Raw genomic sequence first — 15345 nt, forward strand, 5'->3', positions numbered from 1 at the left:
ATGTTCCCTTGGTATCTCTAATTTTCTTAAAGAGATCTCTAGTCTTTCCCATTCTGTTGTTTTCCTCTATTTCTATGCAACCCTAGGGAGTATCAAATAGTGAGTGAGAATTCTTCTTTCTAGGGCTCGTATTTTACATAAGAGCTCACAAGAAAAAGACCATTTTTCCAATACAAGGGAAAAATTTTTTTGTTACTATTCAGTGAGTTCTTCGTCATTTTTATTTCATTGTAAGACTATGTAATCTCAGAGACATGATAGCCTACATTATAAATGCTTTCACAGTCCTTGTGTAGGAACAGTGGCTTCTTCTTAAGATTTTTTTTAAAGCCAGTAGCTGAAAACTATTTGATTCACACATACACTAGCTTCTCTGACACAATGTAAAGTTACAGCTATTTAAGAGAGAATTTGGAGCATGCATGTAGCATGTACTAACACATATATACACACAAACACAGATGCCTCACATTTAATCTAGGTTTTCAGTACTGAGAGAACTCAAATTATTTTCAAAATAACACTTAAGATTTGAAATTAGAGTTTTAAATCATACCATCCAGATAATTACTTATTTTTCTATGTTAATTTTAGGAAATTCCTTAGTTAAAAGGTATTGTATTAATATATATTTGTGTGAAAGGTCTTAAAAAGTATTAAGCATAAATTGATTCTTTTTCTTTTGTACAAGGGTAACTTAAGAAAATTATTTTGAACTTTTATTTATGTTTATTATAAATAACTAATTTGTTTCATCTATGATAAGAATTTTCTTTTTGAAACAGTTGTTATAATATGCACAATTTGAATATTCTAGATATAGTTAGCTGGAATTGTGCAAGAATAATTTCCTTTAGCACTAAGTTTCCTAAGCACATAATTTCCTAAGCACAAAGATACATCATTATTAGTTTCCAGGTGTATTTTTTTACTCAGCTATTATATTTGGTATTAATTAATTAGATTTAAAATAAAATTTAAATTTTACAATATTTTAGATTTCTATAATCACCATAAAAACTCTTTTCTAAAAAGTAATATTTTGTTCATAACTGAAAATTATGTGACAGTTGGAACTTCCTTTAGAAGACTGAAATAAAATATAACACTTAGAGTAGTTTATATACCTTGTTCTTTTGTTAAGATATGAAAGTGTTGTTGCTGCTGCTGCCAAGTCGCTTCAGTCGTGTCCGACTCTGTGCGACCCCATGGACTGCAGCCTACCAGGCTTCTCCGTCCATGGGATTTTCCTGGCAACAGTACTGGAGTGGGGTGCCATTGCCTTCTCTGAAAGTGTTGTTAATAGACACTAAACCCCTAAAGATCTGTAATAGAGTAACAGTGCATAAATTTAACAAATTATTGCTAAAACAATAAGCAGCATGAAAGAAGAGTCCTCAGATTCGTTAGTTAGTGTTCTGCTTATACTTCATAGTCATGACTAATTATTTGTTGGAGAAAAACGATTTTTTATTAAAATTGTTAAGGCTCTTCTCAAAGAGAGAAAGTTATTTAACATTATCATTGACTATCCCCTGCCTAGTTTCACAGCAGGCTTCTGGACTAAAGTTAATACTTTCCTTTCTAGGCACTTGGAATGATGACCTAACATTTTATTGAAAATAATCAGTGGCTAACTTTCACAAGAGTAGTGTTAATAAACTTGTGTTTTTTCATATTGGTACTCTCAATCCTGGTATCATTTTAGGCATGTTTGCTTTTAATTTTGATTTGGATATAGTATTAATCTGAAATTTTGCCTTTATTTACTGAAATAGTTCTAAATTATTTCATTAAAATAACCACTAGGTATTGTTATATACTCCTCCTGAGTCATGACCAAATTTCTCTTTTGTGCTTGATTCAGACTTTTAAAACCAGTTCATATCAAAATCCCAAGCTTGCCCACATCTGTGAGGCTCCAAACTTTGTTTTGATTGTTCCCATTTGTGACAAATTTCCTTACATATGGAAAAATTTGAGGGTCCTTACATATGGAAATGGAAGAAACAGAATTGGGGGACCCTCAAATTTTACTTACCTAATTTGTAATACAGACATTTTTGAAATGTTCTTTTCTCAATTTTCTGTTTCTATAAAATGCTTAAAAGTTGCTCTAAAAGTTACCAGAGATATTTTGAAGCAGAATCAGATACCTGGATTTGCTTTTTAAACTGACCTGTTTAATTGGAAAAAGGGAAATCTCTAATTAGGACAAAAAATGCTCACCAGTATTCCTTTGGTTTTAATGACAGTTGTATGTCTTTGAAAGTGATAATGTGCTTAATTGTATTTATGATAATATGTTCTGAAACCATTAAAAGAAAATCCACAGCAATCTGCATTTTTTAAGAGCTAGATTCCTGACTAGTGAATGAAGCTGTGTCTTAGATGAAAGGAATTGACAATTGATTCCTGACCTTTTGGGGGAACTAATTTAAAACCAACAGATTCATAAGAAGAAGTACTTACTGTTTATTTTCATTCTAAACCTTGAATGGGTCAGAATGCCATGGTAGGAATTTGTCCAGGTAATGAATTATTCAAATGTATTATGTTTTTGCAGTGCCTAAAATACATTAAGCCCAAATATCTTACCTACTTTTGACCCCCATCAGAAGCTTCCTGTCCAGATTTAAAAACCCATGTTTTAATTTGAAAAGGCAGGAGTACTGCCTAAAGGCAAAGAAAATGCTTCCTTCTCTCTTTTTAAAGAGGAGGCTCTGGCCTTATAATTTTGGACAAGCATTGACTTTATAAACTCAATTTCCTCATGTTTTTTTTTAATCCCCCCCGCCCTGTATATATATCACAGTATAAGACACTCATGCTATACTAGTTAACAGTTTCAGCCCATCCTCTGCAAAGTTGTGATTCGTGCTGAGTACAGCTGGTTAAATTCTATGGAAGACTTCTGCCTCCACTGCTTAGGATGGATCAGGACTTGCCAGTCTCTAGTCATGTGAATCTGTCTTCTCTTGGGTCGTCACAAGGACCCTAGTGAATACCCCAAATCAGCTGTCACCCTTCATCTCTATATGACTCTTTCTTACAGCTTTCTATTGACTTAAATATTTTAAAAATCACATCTATCCACAGCTTTGTTTAATAACCTTGTCAAGAATTCCGGCACCCATGTCAAATGTGCTTTGACATAATCTCTTTTGCCCAGAAATCAGTAGATATTGATATGGAAATAAATAGATATATTTAATTCAAAAGTGTTCTTCAGGTTGTCTGTGGCGGATTCATTTTGATATTTGGCAAAACTAATACAATTATGTAAAGTTTAAAAATAAAATAAAATTTAAAAAAAAAAAAAAGAAAGAATCGTTAGCACCTACTAATTCCTAACAGACAGCAGGCTAGCTGTAAACTTGGCTGTGGTCTTTATTTTAATAACATGACCTAGATGTGGCATCACATGACATCAACAAGTGGAGATTCAGGATTGTTTTTTCCTAGGTCATCTTTATCTTGAAATGTTCCACAAGTCCCTTAACCACACTCACTTGCTAGGTTTAAAGACTAGCAATCTGTCTAATTTCACCCCATGCTGAAAACTTGCTTGGGTTTATCATCTTCTCTTCAAGCGGCTAAATTAAGGAATGTGCTCACATGCCTATCACGAGCACACTGCTTTTTCTGAAAACTTAGTAGGGAGGCTTCTCTAAGGTGCATGTAGTATCTTGTCTATGAAAAACAAACATCAACTTAGCTGTACAGCAAGCCCCACTGATGGGATACATATTATGAAATAATAATCACAGTAAAACCCCAAATGAACAATACCTTCCCCATGTTTGTCATTTTCTAGTTTTCACTGTCCTTAGAAAGGCTTATTTATTTGTCCATAGTCATAAGACACAAAGCCAGATTTAGAATCTAGGTCTTACAACTAGAAATCCTGTACCCCTCTGTTAAAACTCATGATAATAATTATCTTAGGAATAAAAACAACCAAAATAAACCACAGCAACTAACTGTTAGTTTATTGTGAATCTTCAAATCTGAGTTGTGAAAGGAATTTTCACTCATCAGAAAGAAGCTATTAAAACATTTATTCATTTGAGTGCTCATAGCTGGTCATTACTTGGTTCATTCTTTTTTGAATGTCACTGGTTGAGTAGTGTGAGAAAACTGCCATGAAAAGGTTTTTAGCTGCCATAGAGTAATGATATCAGAGTCTAAAGGAGAAGAGAATTAACATAAAATGATTGTTTTCTTTCTCTTATAATCTAAAAACTGTGCATTTTAAATGCTTTTCTGTTACAAGAGTAATGAGTTGATTAGTATCACAAATAGAAGTATTTTGTTTTAAAAATGAGTATCTACATTTTTGATAAGAGATGAACAGATTTTGATATTCATCTTAATTGAAAATAAAGTTATTAGATGAATAAACTCCTAAAGGCATGTTAGCTCAGGGTTCTCTTTCAAATTATTTTAATTATAATGGAAAAACTCACTAGTTCTATTGTATTCTATTATAATGAAACTCCGTGTACATACTAAATAATTAAAAATTAATGTTTTCTGAGAAATGTGGATAAAAAGCTGCCTGACACTGTGTTGAATTGATACATTTTTTCCAAGTCCTTTTGCATAGTTGAGTTTGTGAATAAGTAAATCTTAGACTAAAGAACATGAAAGCAAATTATTCCCCATCTATCCTCATGCTTAAATAATATGTTACATGCAAAAATATCCTTAAAATAATTATTTTTTTCATAAATAAGAAACTTATTTTTCTTTATACTAATTTTTGGATTTTTTTCTACTAAATCATTGCAAAGACTGTCAACCTTCTAACAGTACTATTAGTCTTAATTTTTCTAACCATGCATGATTCATTTGACCCCACAGTAGTTGTAGCTTGCTTGCCTTGTTTTTTCCCTGAAAAAAAATTTTTTTTAAGTGTATAAAAATCCAATGGACATCTGTTTTACCTGGAAGACAGCAGGGCAATTTAAGTCCTAATAAATTGTTAATATTTTATTATTTCACACATGGATTTTGGAGATATATACAAATATGACCTCTCTGAACTTTCTGTGTTGAATGTGCACTGTTGTTAAACTACTTGTTTTTTCCCTGCCTGCTCTTTGAAGAAGTCAATTAGGAATAATGGGAAACAAGGGGTAGGCAAAACATTGCAGTGCAGTGTTATTTTCATCTGTCTGGGAATATTTCAGCCAAAAGTTTATTTTGGGAAAAAAAGAAAAAAGCCGTAACACACTGTCACACACACACAAAGCCACAAATACTTTGGCTGCAAATTATTCTGCAGTATTGTTACCGTGTTGTTGCCTGTGTCTGTTCTCGTGTGTAAAGCTGCCCTCCACCATTACCCCTCTCATGCATGTGTTTGCGGATTCTTGTCTGTGTGCTTGTTCATGAACGAGCTCATCCTCCTCCCGGTTCAGGTTAATTTAATCAAAAGAACAAGAATGTATGGGTATGACTGTTAGCTGGAAAGGCCTTCTGCATTTTCAAGCCTTTCTTTCATTCTGCATCTTCTGCTGAAATTTCTCAGTGGAATGAAATGTTCAATGATCAGTCATCCAGTCTCTTATATGTTACCTGGCTTTACACATGCCCTTGATGATTCTTGGAGAAATAATTTAATATTGCTTTATCTCAATTTCTCTGTATTGGAAAAGGAAGCTGTTGGTATGAATCACTTGCTTGACTGTGAGGAGTTGAACTGTCTTAGTTCCTTGCCAAAACACCAGAAATAAGCATATTATTGTCTCTACCTCCACCAAGCCCCCATTTCTTGTAAGGGAAAAAAAAAGCAAAAAGTAGCATCATTTAATGAAACAAAATAACAACAGTAAAAGAAACCCACCTTAAAAAATCAAGATTTTTAAAAAATAGCTGAAATTTATGATTTTTCTATTTTGCCTTTTAACTGACAGTATACCCATAATTCTTGACAATTTTTTTTCCCAAAGTTAATTTCTGGGCCATTGGTGACTGTATTGTCTACTGTTCTAAATTGTTATCTTAACTACATTCTTTAAAAATATAATGTTGAAGGCTCATAATATTGAAGATGACTCAAGGATGAACCCAGAATTTGCAGACCGAATGAAACAGCTTGACAAAGAGGCATCTTACTACCGTGATGAGTGTGGCAAGGCCCAAGCAGAAGTTGACCGGTTGCTGGAGATCCTCAAGGAGGTGGAGAATGAAAAGAATGACAAGGACAAGAAAATTGCAGAACTTGAGAGGTAAACTTTGCAGTCATGTTGTAAATTGTCAACAGAGAGTGAACATTAGCTGCTTAGTTGTCCATCTCAGGGTGTGGTAAATTTGGAATGTACATTCATATTTCAAGGAAGAAACAGATTACTTATAAGGAACATAGCTTGTAGGGATAATGTTGTGTTTCTGTGAGAGACTCAGAAGTTGGTTGGGTTATCTTTTGAGGGCTTATATACTTCTTCGGTGTTTGCAAAAATAATTATCAACTTTCTTGAGTGATATCCATAATCTAGCCTTTGGGTCAGCAAAGTGTGTAAGAGACTGAAGCTGTGACTACCTGAAACCTCAGTTTTTTCTTATCAAAAACAAGCATTTGTCATTTAGGTTTAAGCATAGAATATGGAAGAATATAGTTGGGAGTTCTTTCAAGACAGGGGAAATGAAAAGGAGCTCATATCCTTTGGATATCTTTTAGCACACCACAGCAAATTCATCTTGGAACTTATCTTTTAAGAGGACCTTATGCCATTTGGTAAATAAATATGTTTAAATAAAGTCTAAGGCAGGCTGAGTTGATAGCAAATTATGTCTAAAAACAAAGAGGATTATATCAGGGTTCCAGAGTAATTAGATTTTCAGATAAATCTATTGTATTTATGTATAGTACTCTAAATTTAAGCTTTCTATCAATGCTTTTTCCTATATTTCATGTAAGGAAAGAATTTCTGAATAATCTTATGTAACTCCATTACTTCTGAGGATTGCTCATTGGTTCAGCAGTAAGGCAGAATTTGTCTTTCCTAGATTCAGTCCATATGGAAGAGATCAGCAGATTTTGAAAAATTCAGTGAATGTTTGCCAGCTCTGATCAAGACACTTGTAAGGCCCTAAAGGACCTCAAGGCATACGCAGAATAGCTCTCTATGACCTTGTATTTAGACAGATCGTGATCTTTAGTGACAGAAAGACCTGGGTTCAGGTTTTGCTTCTGCTTCATGCCATCTGTATGACTTTGAATCTTCTCAGAAGTAAATCTCTAACAACCTATTAAAATGTATCACATTTTGCAGGTACCAAGTCCTGGTGTAGGGTGAGGCGGTTATATCCTTATGAACACCTGAATGCTAAAACAGATTCTCAATATTATCTAGCTCTGGATTAAATGGATGGGTTGATTCTTGATAAAATTTCAACATTTTAAAAGTTAATGTGTAATGTACTCAAACTCCAAAACATATTTCATTTAAAAATCTTAGCATTAGTTTGATGGTAATCTGATTTTTGTTAGCATGACCCATTTTAGAAATTACATCAAGACTTCCTTTCTGGTAAGAGTACAAATTAAAATCCTTAAGGGTTTCATTTGAATTTCAAAGTGCACAAGTATTCATTCTGCCAGCCTACTGATTATTAAAAATACTATTAATTTAGATGTATCTACATGTCTATTTTGGAACTATATTTTAGGACCAAATTTTTTTCTCAAAAAGATACTTTGAAATTACAGGGATGTTATGATCATGTCTTTCTTATTGCTGAGAAAATTGAGACTTTGAAAGGTTGAATGAAAGATTTGTCCTGTGGTCAGAAAAAGAGAAAAGTGTAATGTAGGTTTCCTGACTCCTAGTCCACTTCTCTGAGAAGTAAGCCATAGAGAAGATGCCCTAGATAATATTACTAATAGTAATTATAATCATAATATATGATATATATTTTTATGCTCACAGTGTACCAGTTACTGTACTAGGCACTTGACCTGCAAATACTATGTAACATTTAATCCTGCCCACAACACAGGAAGTCTCATTGTCATTACTTTATAGATGAGAAAGCATTTTATGGATTAAGTGACTTCCTCAAGGTTGTGGAGTTTATAACAGTCAAAGTCAGGATTTGAACCCAGGTCTGACAGATGAGCGACTGAGAACAGTCCCATCCAAGAATGGGCCAGAAGGAAGAAGCTAGTCCAGTAGCACTCAGCAGTCACATAGCTGGCCGAGAGGCATGGCTGTTGGCCCGTGGAGATCTGCTTCATCTTTACTACCTTTCAGGAGAGAAAGTGATGTGCCCCACATTTTGAAGGCATTTTTCTACACTAAACCAGCCCTTCAGAACTGTAATTGAAAATCAGGATCAGCTACTATAAATATTTGCATAAAATAACATAATTGTCTAGTTGGACAAACAGGTCTTACTTAGCTGGACGTTATTGCCATTAAATCATCAAGAATTTCACGTTTTTATTTCCTCAATATGGAATGTATTAAAACAACAGTGATTTTACAGGCATTTATCTTTATGTACTTTCTGCACATTTTCTTTATCTCTGCCTTTGCCTCTCCTTAAAGCTGATGCCTCCCAGGCACTGTAATTCATAAAACGTGTGGTGGGACTTGACTCCGTCCCAGTTCTCTGCCTGCCTATGTCTCACGTCCAGAAGCAGAGCATAGTCTGGGAAATGTCTGAGCCCAGACCCAGAAGGAGGTGGGGGGTGGAGACCAAGAAGGGAAGTTTCTTGGGAAAAGGAGAGCTCAGCCTTGGCCTGCCTTTCTGACGCATTATCTGCTCGGTTACATGTGTATTCTGACCAAGGCATCTTCCTCGAGTTGTCAGATAGTCCTTTTCAAATTAAGCAGTATCTCTATTTGCTGGCTTAAACTACAAAATTCATACCTCATAATGTTGGGAACTAAAGATTACTTAGCAATGTGACATATATCTCCATTTTGGAGTCATAGAGGAGTGTTTGCAATTAAGTTTGTGATTTTGAAAACCAAGAAATTGAACTTGAAATAAATCTGTGGTCTCTGGTCTGTAATGTGACCTACCAGAGCAAACAGACCTTTTTAAAAAAGCAGCTTGTGTTCTAAAATACTCCAGAACTTCAGTCATGTGCAACGCAAGGTATGGGGTTAAGAATAACTCAAATGACACTGACACTGGCCTACTTCTTTCTCAGAGGGCAATTTGTGTTTGCTTTCTTTTCTGTTAATATTCTAGTTTTTGGTTTTTTTTTTTACTTTCTCCCTGATAAAACCTTCTAAATAGCACATGCCTGGTACTTATATGGATGCATTTACCTCTAAAATTCCACATGAATGATGTTTTTCACAGTCATTAAAGATTCTGCTTTTCAAAGTGCATATTGCTCCAGTGTGGTCCCCATGTGCCCTTCTGTGCATAAACTCTTGGACTTGATGCTGATGGCTCAGTAGGAGTTTCTGCCTTGGACTGCAGGCTGCTCTGGGGGCAGTGACACAATGTAGCTGGGGGACTTTGAGTAGTCCCTGAGAGTTGGTCCAAATCAGGCCAAAGTCTTTATGTGATCACCAATGATAGGTATCTTGTATGTGCACAATCGAGTAGCTAATTCATTAGAGGCAATGAAATATGTAGTCTTCCTGTGTCATTGCCCATCAAGGTCTCTAAGTGTTTTATTTAGAGTTAAAATTAATCCTTTAGTGCCTTAGGGGAAAGAGAGAGGCAGAGTCTGTCAAACAAAGCTTGCTGCCACAGGATTTCTGGCATCTCACCATGGGAACGAATCAGTCAGGCGACCTTTGATGTAATTATCTTAAATATGTTAGGGGCTTTGTCAGTATTTGTCTAGAGGGCAAGGAATGCCCAAATTGAGCCCTCGATCACATCCCTCCCCACTGTGAAGAGGAGAGCGGGTCTCACAGGAGATTTTTACTCCTAAAACATAACATCAGAATAGAAAACAAGATAGCATTTAATTATCTGAATCAGGACTAATGCTACCAGACATTTGGACAATGAGAAATTATGTTAGATGCCTAAAAGTACCTTATCTAAGGTTGAGAAACAGACTGTTATTTTTCCCTCTGAATTTTCTCAATAACATGCTGACATAATTTCTTTGCTTCCTTTCAGAACTCTTTTCACAAAATGTAAACTTAAGCTTATTTTTTTTTAATTATGATAATATGATCTAGAAGTCTCATGGTACATGGAAGAAACTTGATACCAGTTCTATTTGTTTTGATATAAACTCTTCTTTCTAAGTAATTTCCATTAATGTTTGTAAATGCATTTGAAGGAATTTCTTTAAGAAAAAGTGGTAGATGGTTTTATACCAACCCTAGCCTATAAGCCTTTTGGGGAAGGTCATAGATATCACAGATGCCTTTGAGGCAGCAAGGGAAACTAGGGTCCCTTGAAAAAAGCAACTAAATCTTAAATGTTTGCTGGTTATTTTAGTTTAGGATTCCATTCCTTAAAGGTTGGCCATGGACCTCAGTTTGATATACCCCTGAAAGATTTGAAAGATCAGCTGGGGCCAACATCACTAGAGTGCCCACAAAGACCGTGGCCTGACTTAACTCTTATATTTGATCAGTTCTACATTTGTTGTCATGAAACACTCTGCAGGGGAGTTTCAGACACAAAGCATTGGCTCAATGCTTTCACCAAGAGTTTAATCTAGAATGTTCCACTTGATTTTTATCATTATAGTCAATGCTGTTTTCCTCTGAAATGTTTTTGTTTAAGCTTTCTCCTGAAGATTTGTTTTGCTTTTCCTTTTTGTGTGAAATGCTTCAAACTACTTCTTCATAGTATGGCATAATGGGGTCCCACTGAGCAGATAGCTAATCACGTATTTGTTAACCCACTTGATTTTTTGCAAAGGGTATTTTATAGGTTAAGAAAATGAATGCCTTCTATGACTTCTGTGGTAGCCGGAAGAGGATGTAATTTTGTTTTTCTTTTAATTCTTGCTTTGCATAAGAGACTTTATTTTTTGACAGATTAGAAGGCCATGTTATATATTCTGCTATAAATTAGTTATCCAGTGTCTGGATATTTGCAATGATGAAGTCTGATCCTCATTTTCACAACTGAAAAAATTGCTCTCAGCTTAGGAAGATAATCTGTCTTGTCTTGGGAGGCTGATAGGCAGGTGGCACCTCACCTGAAGGTGTCCTCATAGTCTTTGATCTTGCGAGGTATAGTGCCCTGTGAGCATCTGAAATGTAAATCTTTAAATAGAAAGCCAGATTGCTCAGGTCCATTTGGTTTTTAACAGTGAAGGAAAAATATCTCATAGGATATAGTCTTCCAACTTACTGGTTCTAGTAAAATCTTTCTGACATAAGTGCTTACCACTTTTCTAATACCTTAGTAATTTCCATTTCAGTTTATTAAATAATAAAAATTTACACACACACAGATAGGAACTTTTTATATAAATATTCATCCAGAAAAGGGCAGATTGTGCCATTGGGTTGCTGGAATACACCTCTGGTTCACATCAGTGCTTGAGATTATGTGAATGACAGACTGGTTTCTTGCATGTAATAATTAATATAATTGCTTACAATGTGTGCCAGGCTTTTGGGTGGTAATATCAGATAAAAGTCGCTTTATTGTCCTTCATTTGGTTATGAAACCTGCTAATGTAACTTCTGTTGGCTGTATGTTTAAAACTAATGCGTTTCCTTCCTTTTATTCTCTTTTGCTATCCCTTTTCCTTTCTGCTTATCCTCCAAATTGCCGCTTTCACCCTTGCTCCAATCAGCTTGACTCTCAGGTCAGTACTTTCAGTTTTTCTTCTAACCGCCTTTCTCGCCTAAGCTCAATTTATTGCTTGCACTTGTTTAACAAACACATTTCTGAAATGGTTTTCCTCTGGCAGCCACTTTTTTTTTCCTTCATTTCATGCCATGCCTAAGGAAGGTTTACTTTATGAGAAGACTGTATAGGTGGGAAAAGGCAAAGAAGATGATGAAAATGGATCACTATTGGATTATTTGATACTTTCTCTTCCTGGATTATAAAATCAGTGAAAGAAATCATTGTGAAAGCTCCCAAGTGCATTTCTCCTGAGCAGCTCAGAAAATTAGCTACATGATGTTAAACCTTGGAGCAGTGGAAAACTCAAATGCAGGATGCTAAATTTAACCTAGGAGAACAAAAGATTTGCTCATGATGCAGCAGCTTAAAAGCAAAATTTAATAGTGCAAACCATTCAGACTTTTCGCTTAATAAATCACTGTGTTTTGAAAGATTTATAATACTTTTTGTAAAGTCACTTTTGAAAATTATCAGTGTGTTAGTAACATATTGTACACACATGTTATTTCCTGTCATTGTTTTGGTTATAAACTTTTTAACTTCATTTTTATTAGCCATAAGATATTCTTTAATTACCTAGGGCATAGCATATGGAGCCAAATGTAAAACTAGATTCATTGTTGACTGTGTGCACCCCAGTATTAAGAAGCAAAGTGGACATTTTGTTTGAAAATACATCCCAGGTTTGCTTTCTCTAACACAGGGGGCTCAAGTCAATAATTGGTTCTTCTTTAAGTCCAGCAAAACTTTTCCTTTCAATGATACATAATAATATCCAGTGATTTCTTTATCATTCAATCAATGAGTATGCTACAAGATGCTCATTGTATGATCTGGGCTACCTGGACTTTAAAAAAAAGATTTGAATTAAGAATCATAAAGCTTGCCTCTGAAAAGAGAAGCTATATTATTTTCTTTCCAGTATTCGGGCTGTGCACCTCTGTATTCTGTCCACTGCTCATCACCTAAGCCAGTAGTGAATAATTCCAAAACTAGGCCTCCTACCCACACACCAGTTCTCCCCACCCACCACCCACTGCCTGCTCTAAACCCAGTGGTGAGGCTCATAGTCCTTGAAACTGAAACCACGGGTCTGCCATTCCCACATACCACACTGGGTGTCCCACAGGAACTGCCTTGAACTTCATCACAGTGAAGGAAGCCCGTTCTTAGTAATTCCCCAAACAAAGATCTAAACAGAGATTAAAGGCATGGCCCTACAGAACTGCTCTCAGTGAAAACCTAATGACTGTTAATTCACTTGTCGGTGCCCCTATGTGCAGAAACAGGCATAGTAATGAGAGTAGGGAAGGAGGGCCTTGGCTCTATGGCATCCAAACCCTTCCTCCAAGTTTTGGATTTGCTCATTTAAGAACCTTTAAGCTTTTCTCCTTGCCTGTCTTTTTTGTTTTCTTTCCTTTTGCCTTCCTTTAGCTACCCCTAATCTGCACCTGTTGATATTTAAACCCTTGAGACCAGGGACCCCTTTCATTCTCACACCTCAGGTTCCCAGCCTTCAGATGCTGTCCATAGGTATTTTACTGTGTCTTTTATGTGCAGGAACTGTATTGTGCAGTATTTAGTTTTCTTTTCCTTTTGTGTAGCGAATGAATGTGAACTCAGACTCTCAGAAAATGGGATGCAGGTTTAGGGCTTGGAGAGTTTGTGGGTATTAGGGGTTCTCTGGACAAGGGTGTGCTGATTGGGTTTGATAAAATGTGCAGGCCAACTCTACACTACAGTGGGAGAACCACAGTGGTCAACACAAGATTCCGATCGTTTCAACATCATCTAACCTCCTGCCCCAGTGAACACAGTGGAGAAAATGAGCAACCACTGTGAACAGTCTGTAGTTATATTTTTAGCAGGAAGACTTGGGCAGCCCTGCTTTTCCGGAAACAAGTCTGTGGAGTCCTCAAAATTTTCTGAGCTTTGACAAGTTTCCAGAGTTAACTTTGCTTTTTCCCAACCCCTTCCAGGTTTATCAGTTAAGACAAAATGAAATGTAACAATTGAATACAGGATCTCTGGCCTTTGTGCTTTCTTTATATAGTACACAGTTGAGATACCACATATTTGTGTTTGTACATGTACATATATATGTGTATACATTTATCATATATATTTTATAAATATCTGATCTTTCTTACTGTAAAAGTATGTAGTCTGCCCTGTGGCTCTTTATCTCCCAATCCAAAGTTTGAAAACGTCACTAACTCTTGGGTCTTGCTATGGACTCTATGAGAAATTCTCCCTTCCATCTATTTTTAAAAAGTGGTCTCATTTCTTTTTCAAACTCTGTGTAGATGCTCACGCTTAAATTCAGGTAGACAGATGTTAAGTATTCGGTTTGGTAAAATGCAAATGTCATATTCTAAACCTATTTAGGGTCTTGCTCCAGAAAACTCCACTTCTCTCAAGAACCTCTTTACCCACAAACGAGTGGGAAGCTAGAGAAGTTTAGCGAGATCCTGCTTTGTACTCAGGGGTGGGTTTATGTGATGTGTGCTCATTTCTAGGAACTATTTGTGAGATTAGCCTGTGACTTATGAGAGACGAGATTATCTAGGTAAATATATGTAGCAGTTCACCAAAAAAAGGAAAAGTATCCTTAGGGATTCAGTCCAAAATCCTTCCAGAGAATCAGCGAAGTCAAACCAGAAAGTGCAGGCCTCTCCTGGCCTTTCCCAGCCTCCAGTTTGCTATGGATGCTCGGTCAGCTGCTTTATTGTTTGTGACTCTGTATCCCCTCTTGGAGAGGAAATAGCTGTTTTTGGAGTGGGTTTTCTGGGATTCTTATTGCATATGTCTGATGGAGGGGCTGTTGGTGAGGGGCCTTGTGCATCTCCCTGACAAGCAGGCTCGAGCTGATGGCTGGCACCTGGCAGCAGGCGTGAGTTCATTGTTACAATCTCTTCAAACACTTCTATCAAAATAAACTCTTTGTAATGTTTCCCCAGAGTTGAAAATGGTACTCTCAATTCTTCCTTCTTCTTGCAAAAGATTAAGTTCGCTACTCCTGGACCTCAGAGGCCTGTTGCCCAAAGTAATAATGAAAAATACCTTGCCCAGAGAATCCTGCAGTTTGCTCTTTGCTAGGGTCAGTTCTTGGACCCGTTACCTCCACAAAGACAGAATAAATACCTCCTGTGTGCTAGGCAGGGCACTACATGCTGGCCTGGCATTTCAAAGAATACCTGATGAAAAACTGACCAAACTGTTTAGAAATGCTATGTGTTACATTCTTCATTTTTATATTCACAATGCACCTTGATATTAGTAATAATAACAGAAATAGCAGCAGCAGTAATAACTGAACACTAGCTAAATGCCAGTACTGATTTAGTCATTTTGAGTATTATTTACTTCTCATAACAACTGTCATTTCTTGCATATTATAGAAAAAGGAACTGAAGTTCATAAAATGTAAATATTTTGCTAAAGTTAATATAGCTAGTAAGCAGTGGTATTGGGGTTCCTCTCCAAAAACTAATCCTTTCAGATTTACTTAAAAAAAAATTTTTTTTTTTGGCCACTTCT

General features: G+C 36.0%; 1 protein-coding gene across 1 annotated transcript in view; it reads left to right on the forward strand.

The window, feature by feature from the left end:
- Positions 1-15345, forward strand: part of ERC2 (ELKS/RAB6-interacting/CAST family member 2) — an 882456-nt gene that overhangs the window by 476378 nt on the left and 390733 nt on the right. Inside the window, exon 11 of the mRNA XM_010851669.1 lies at positions 6043-6236. Within this exon, the coding sequence (XP_010849971.1) occupies positions 6043-6236 (194 nt within the window). The remainder of the gene's footprint in view (positions 1-6042; positions 6237-15345) is intronic.

The sequence above is a fragment of the Bison bison genome, unplaced genomic scaffold, assembly GCF_000754665.1.
Source record: "Bison bison bison isolate TAMUID 2011002044 unplaced genomic scaffold, Bison_UMD1.0 scf7180017864304, whole genome shotgun sequence".
Lineage (NCBI taxonomy): Eukaryota > Metazoa > Chordata > Mammalia > Artiodactyla > Bovidae > Bison > Bison bison.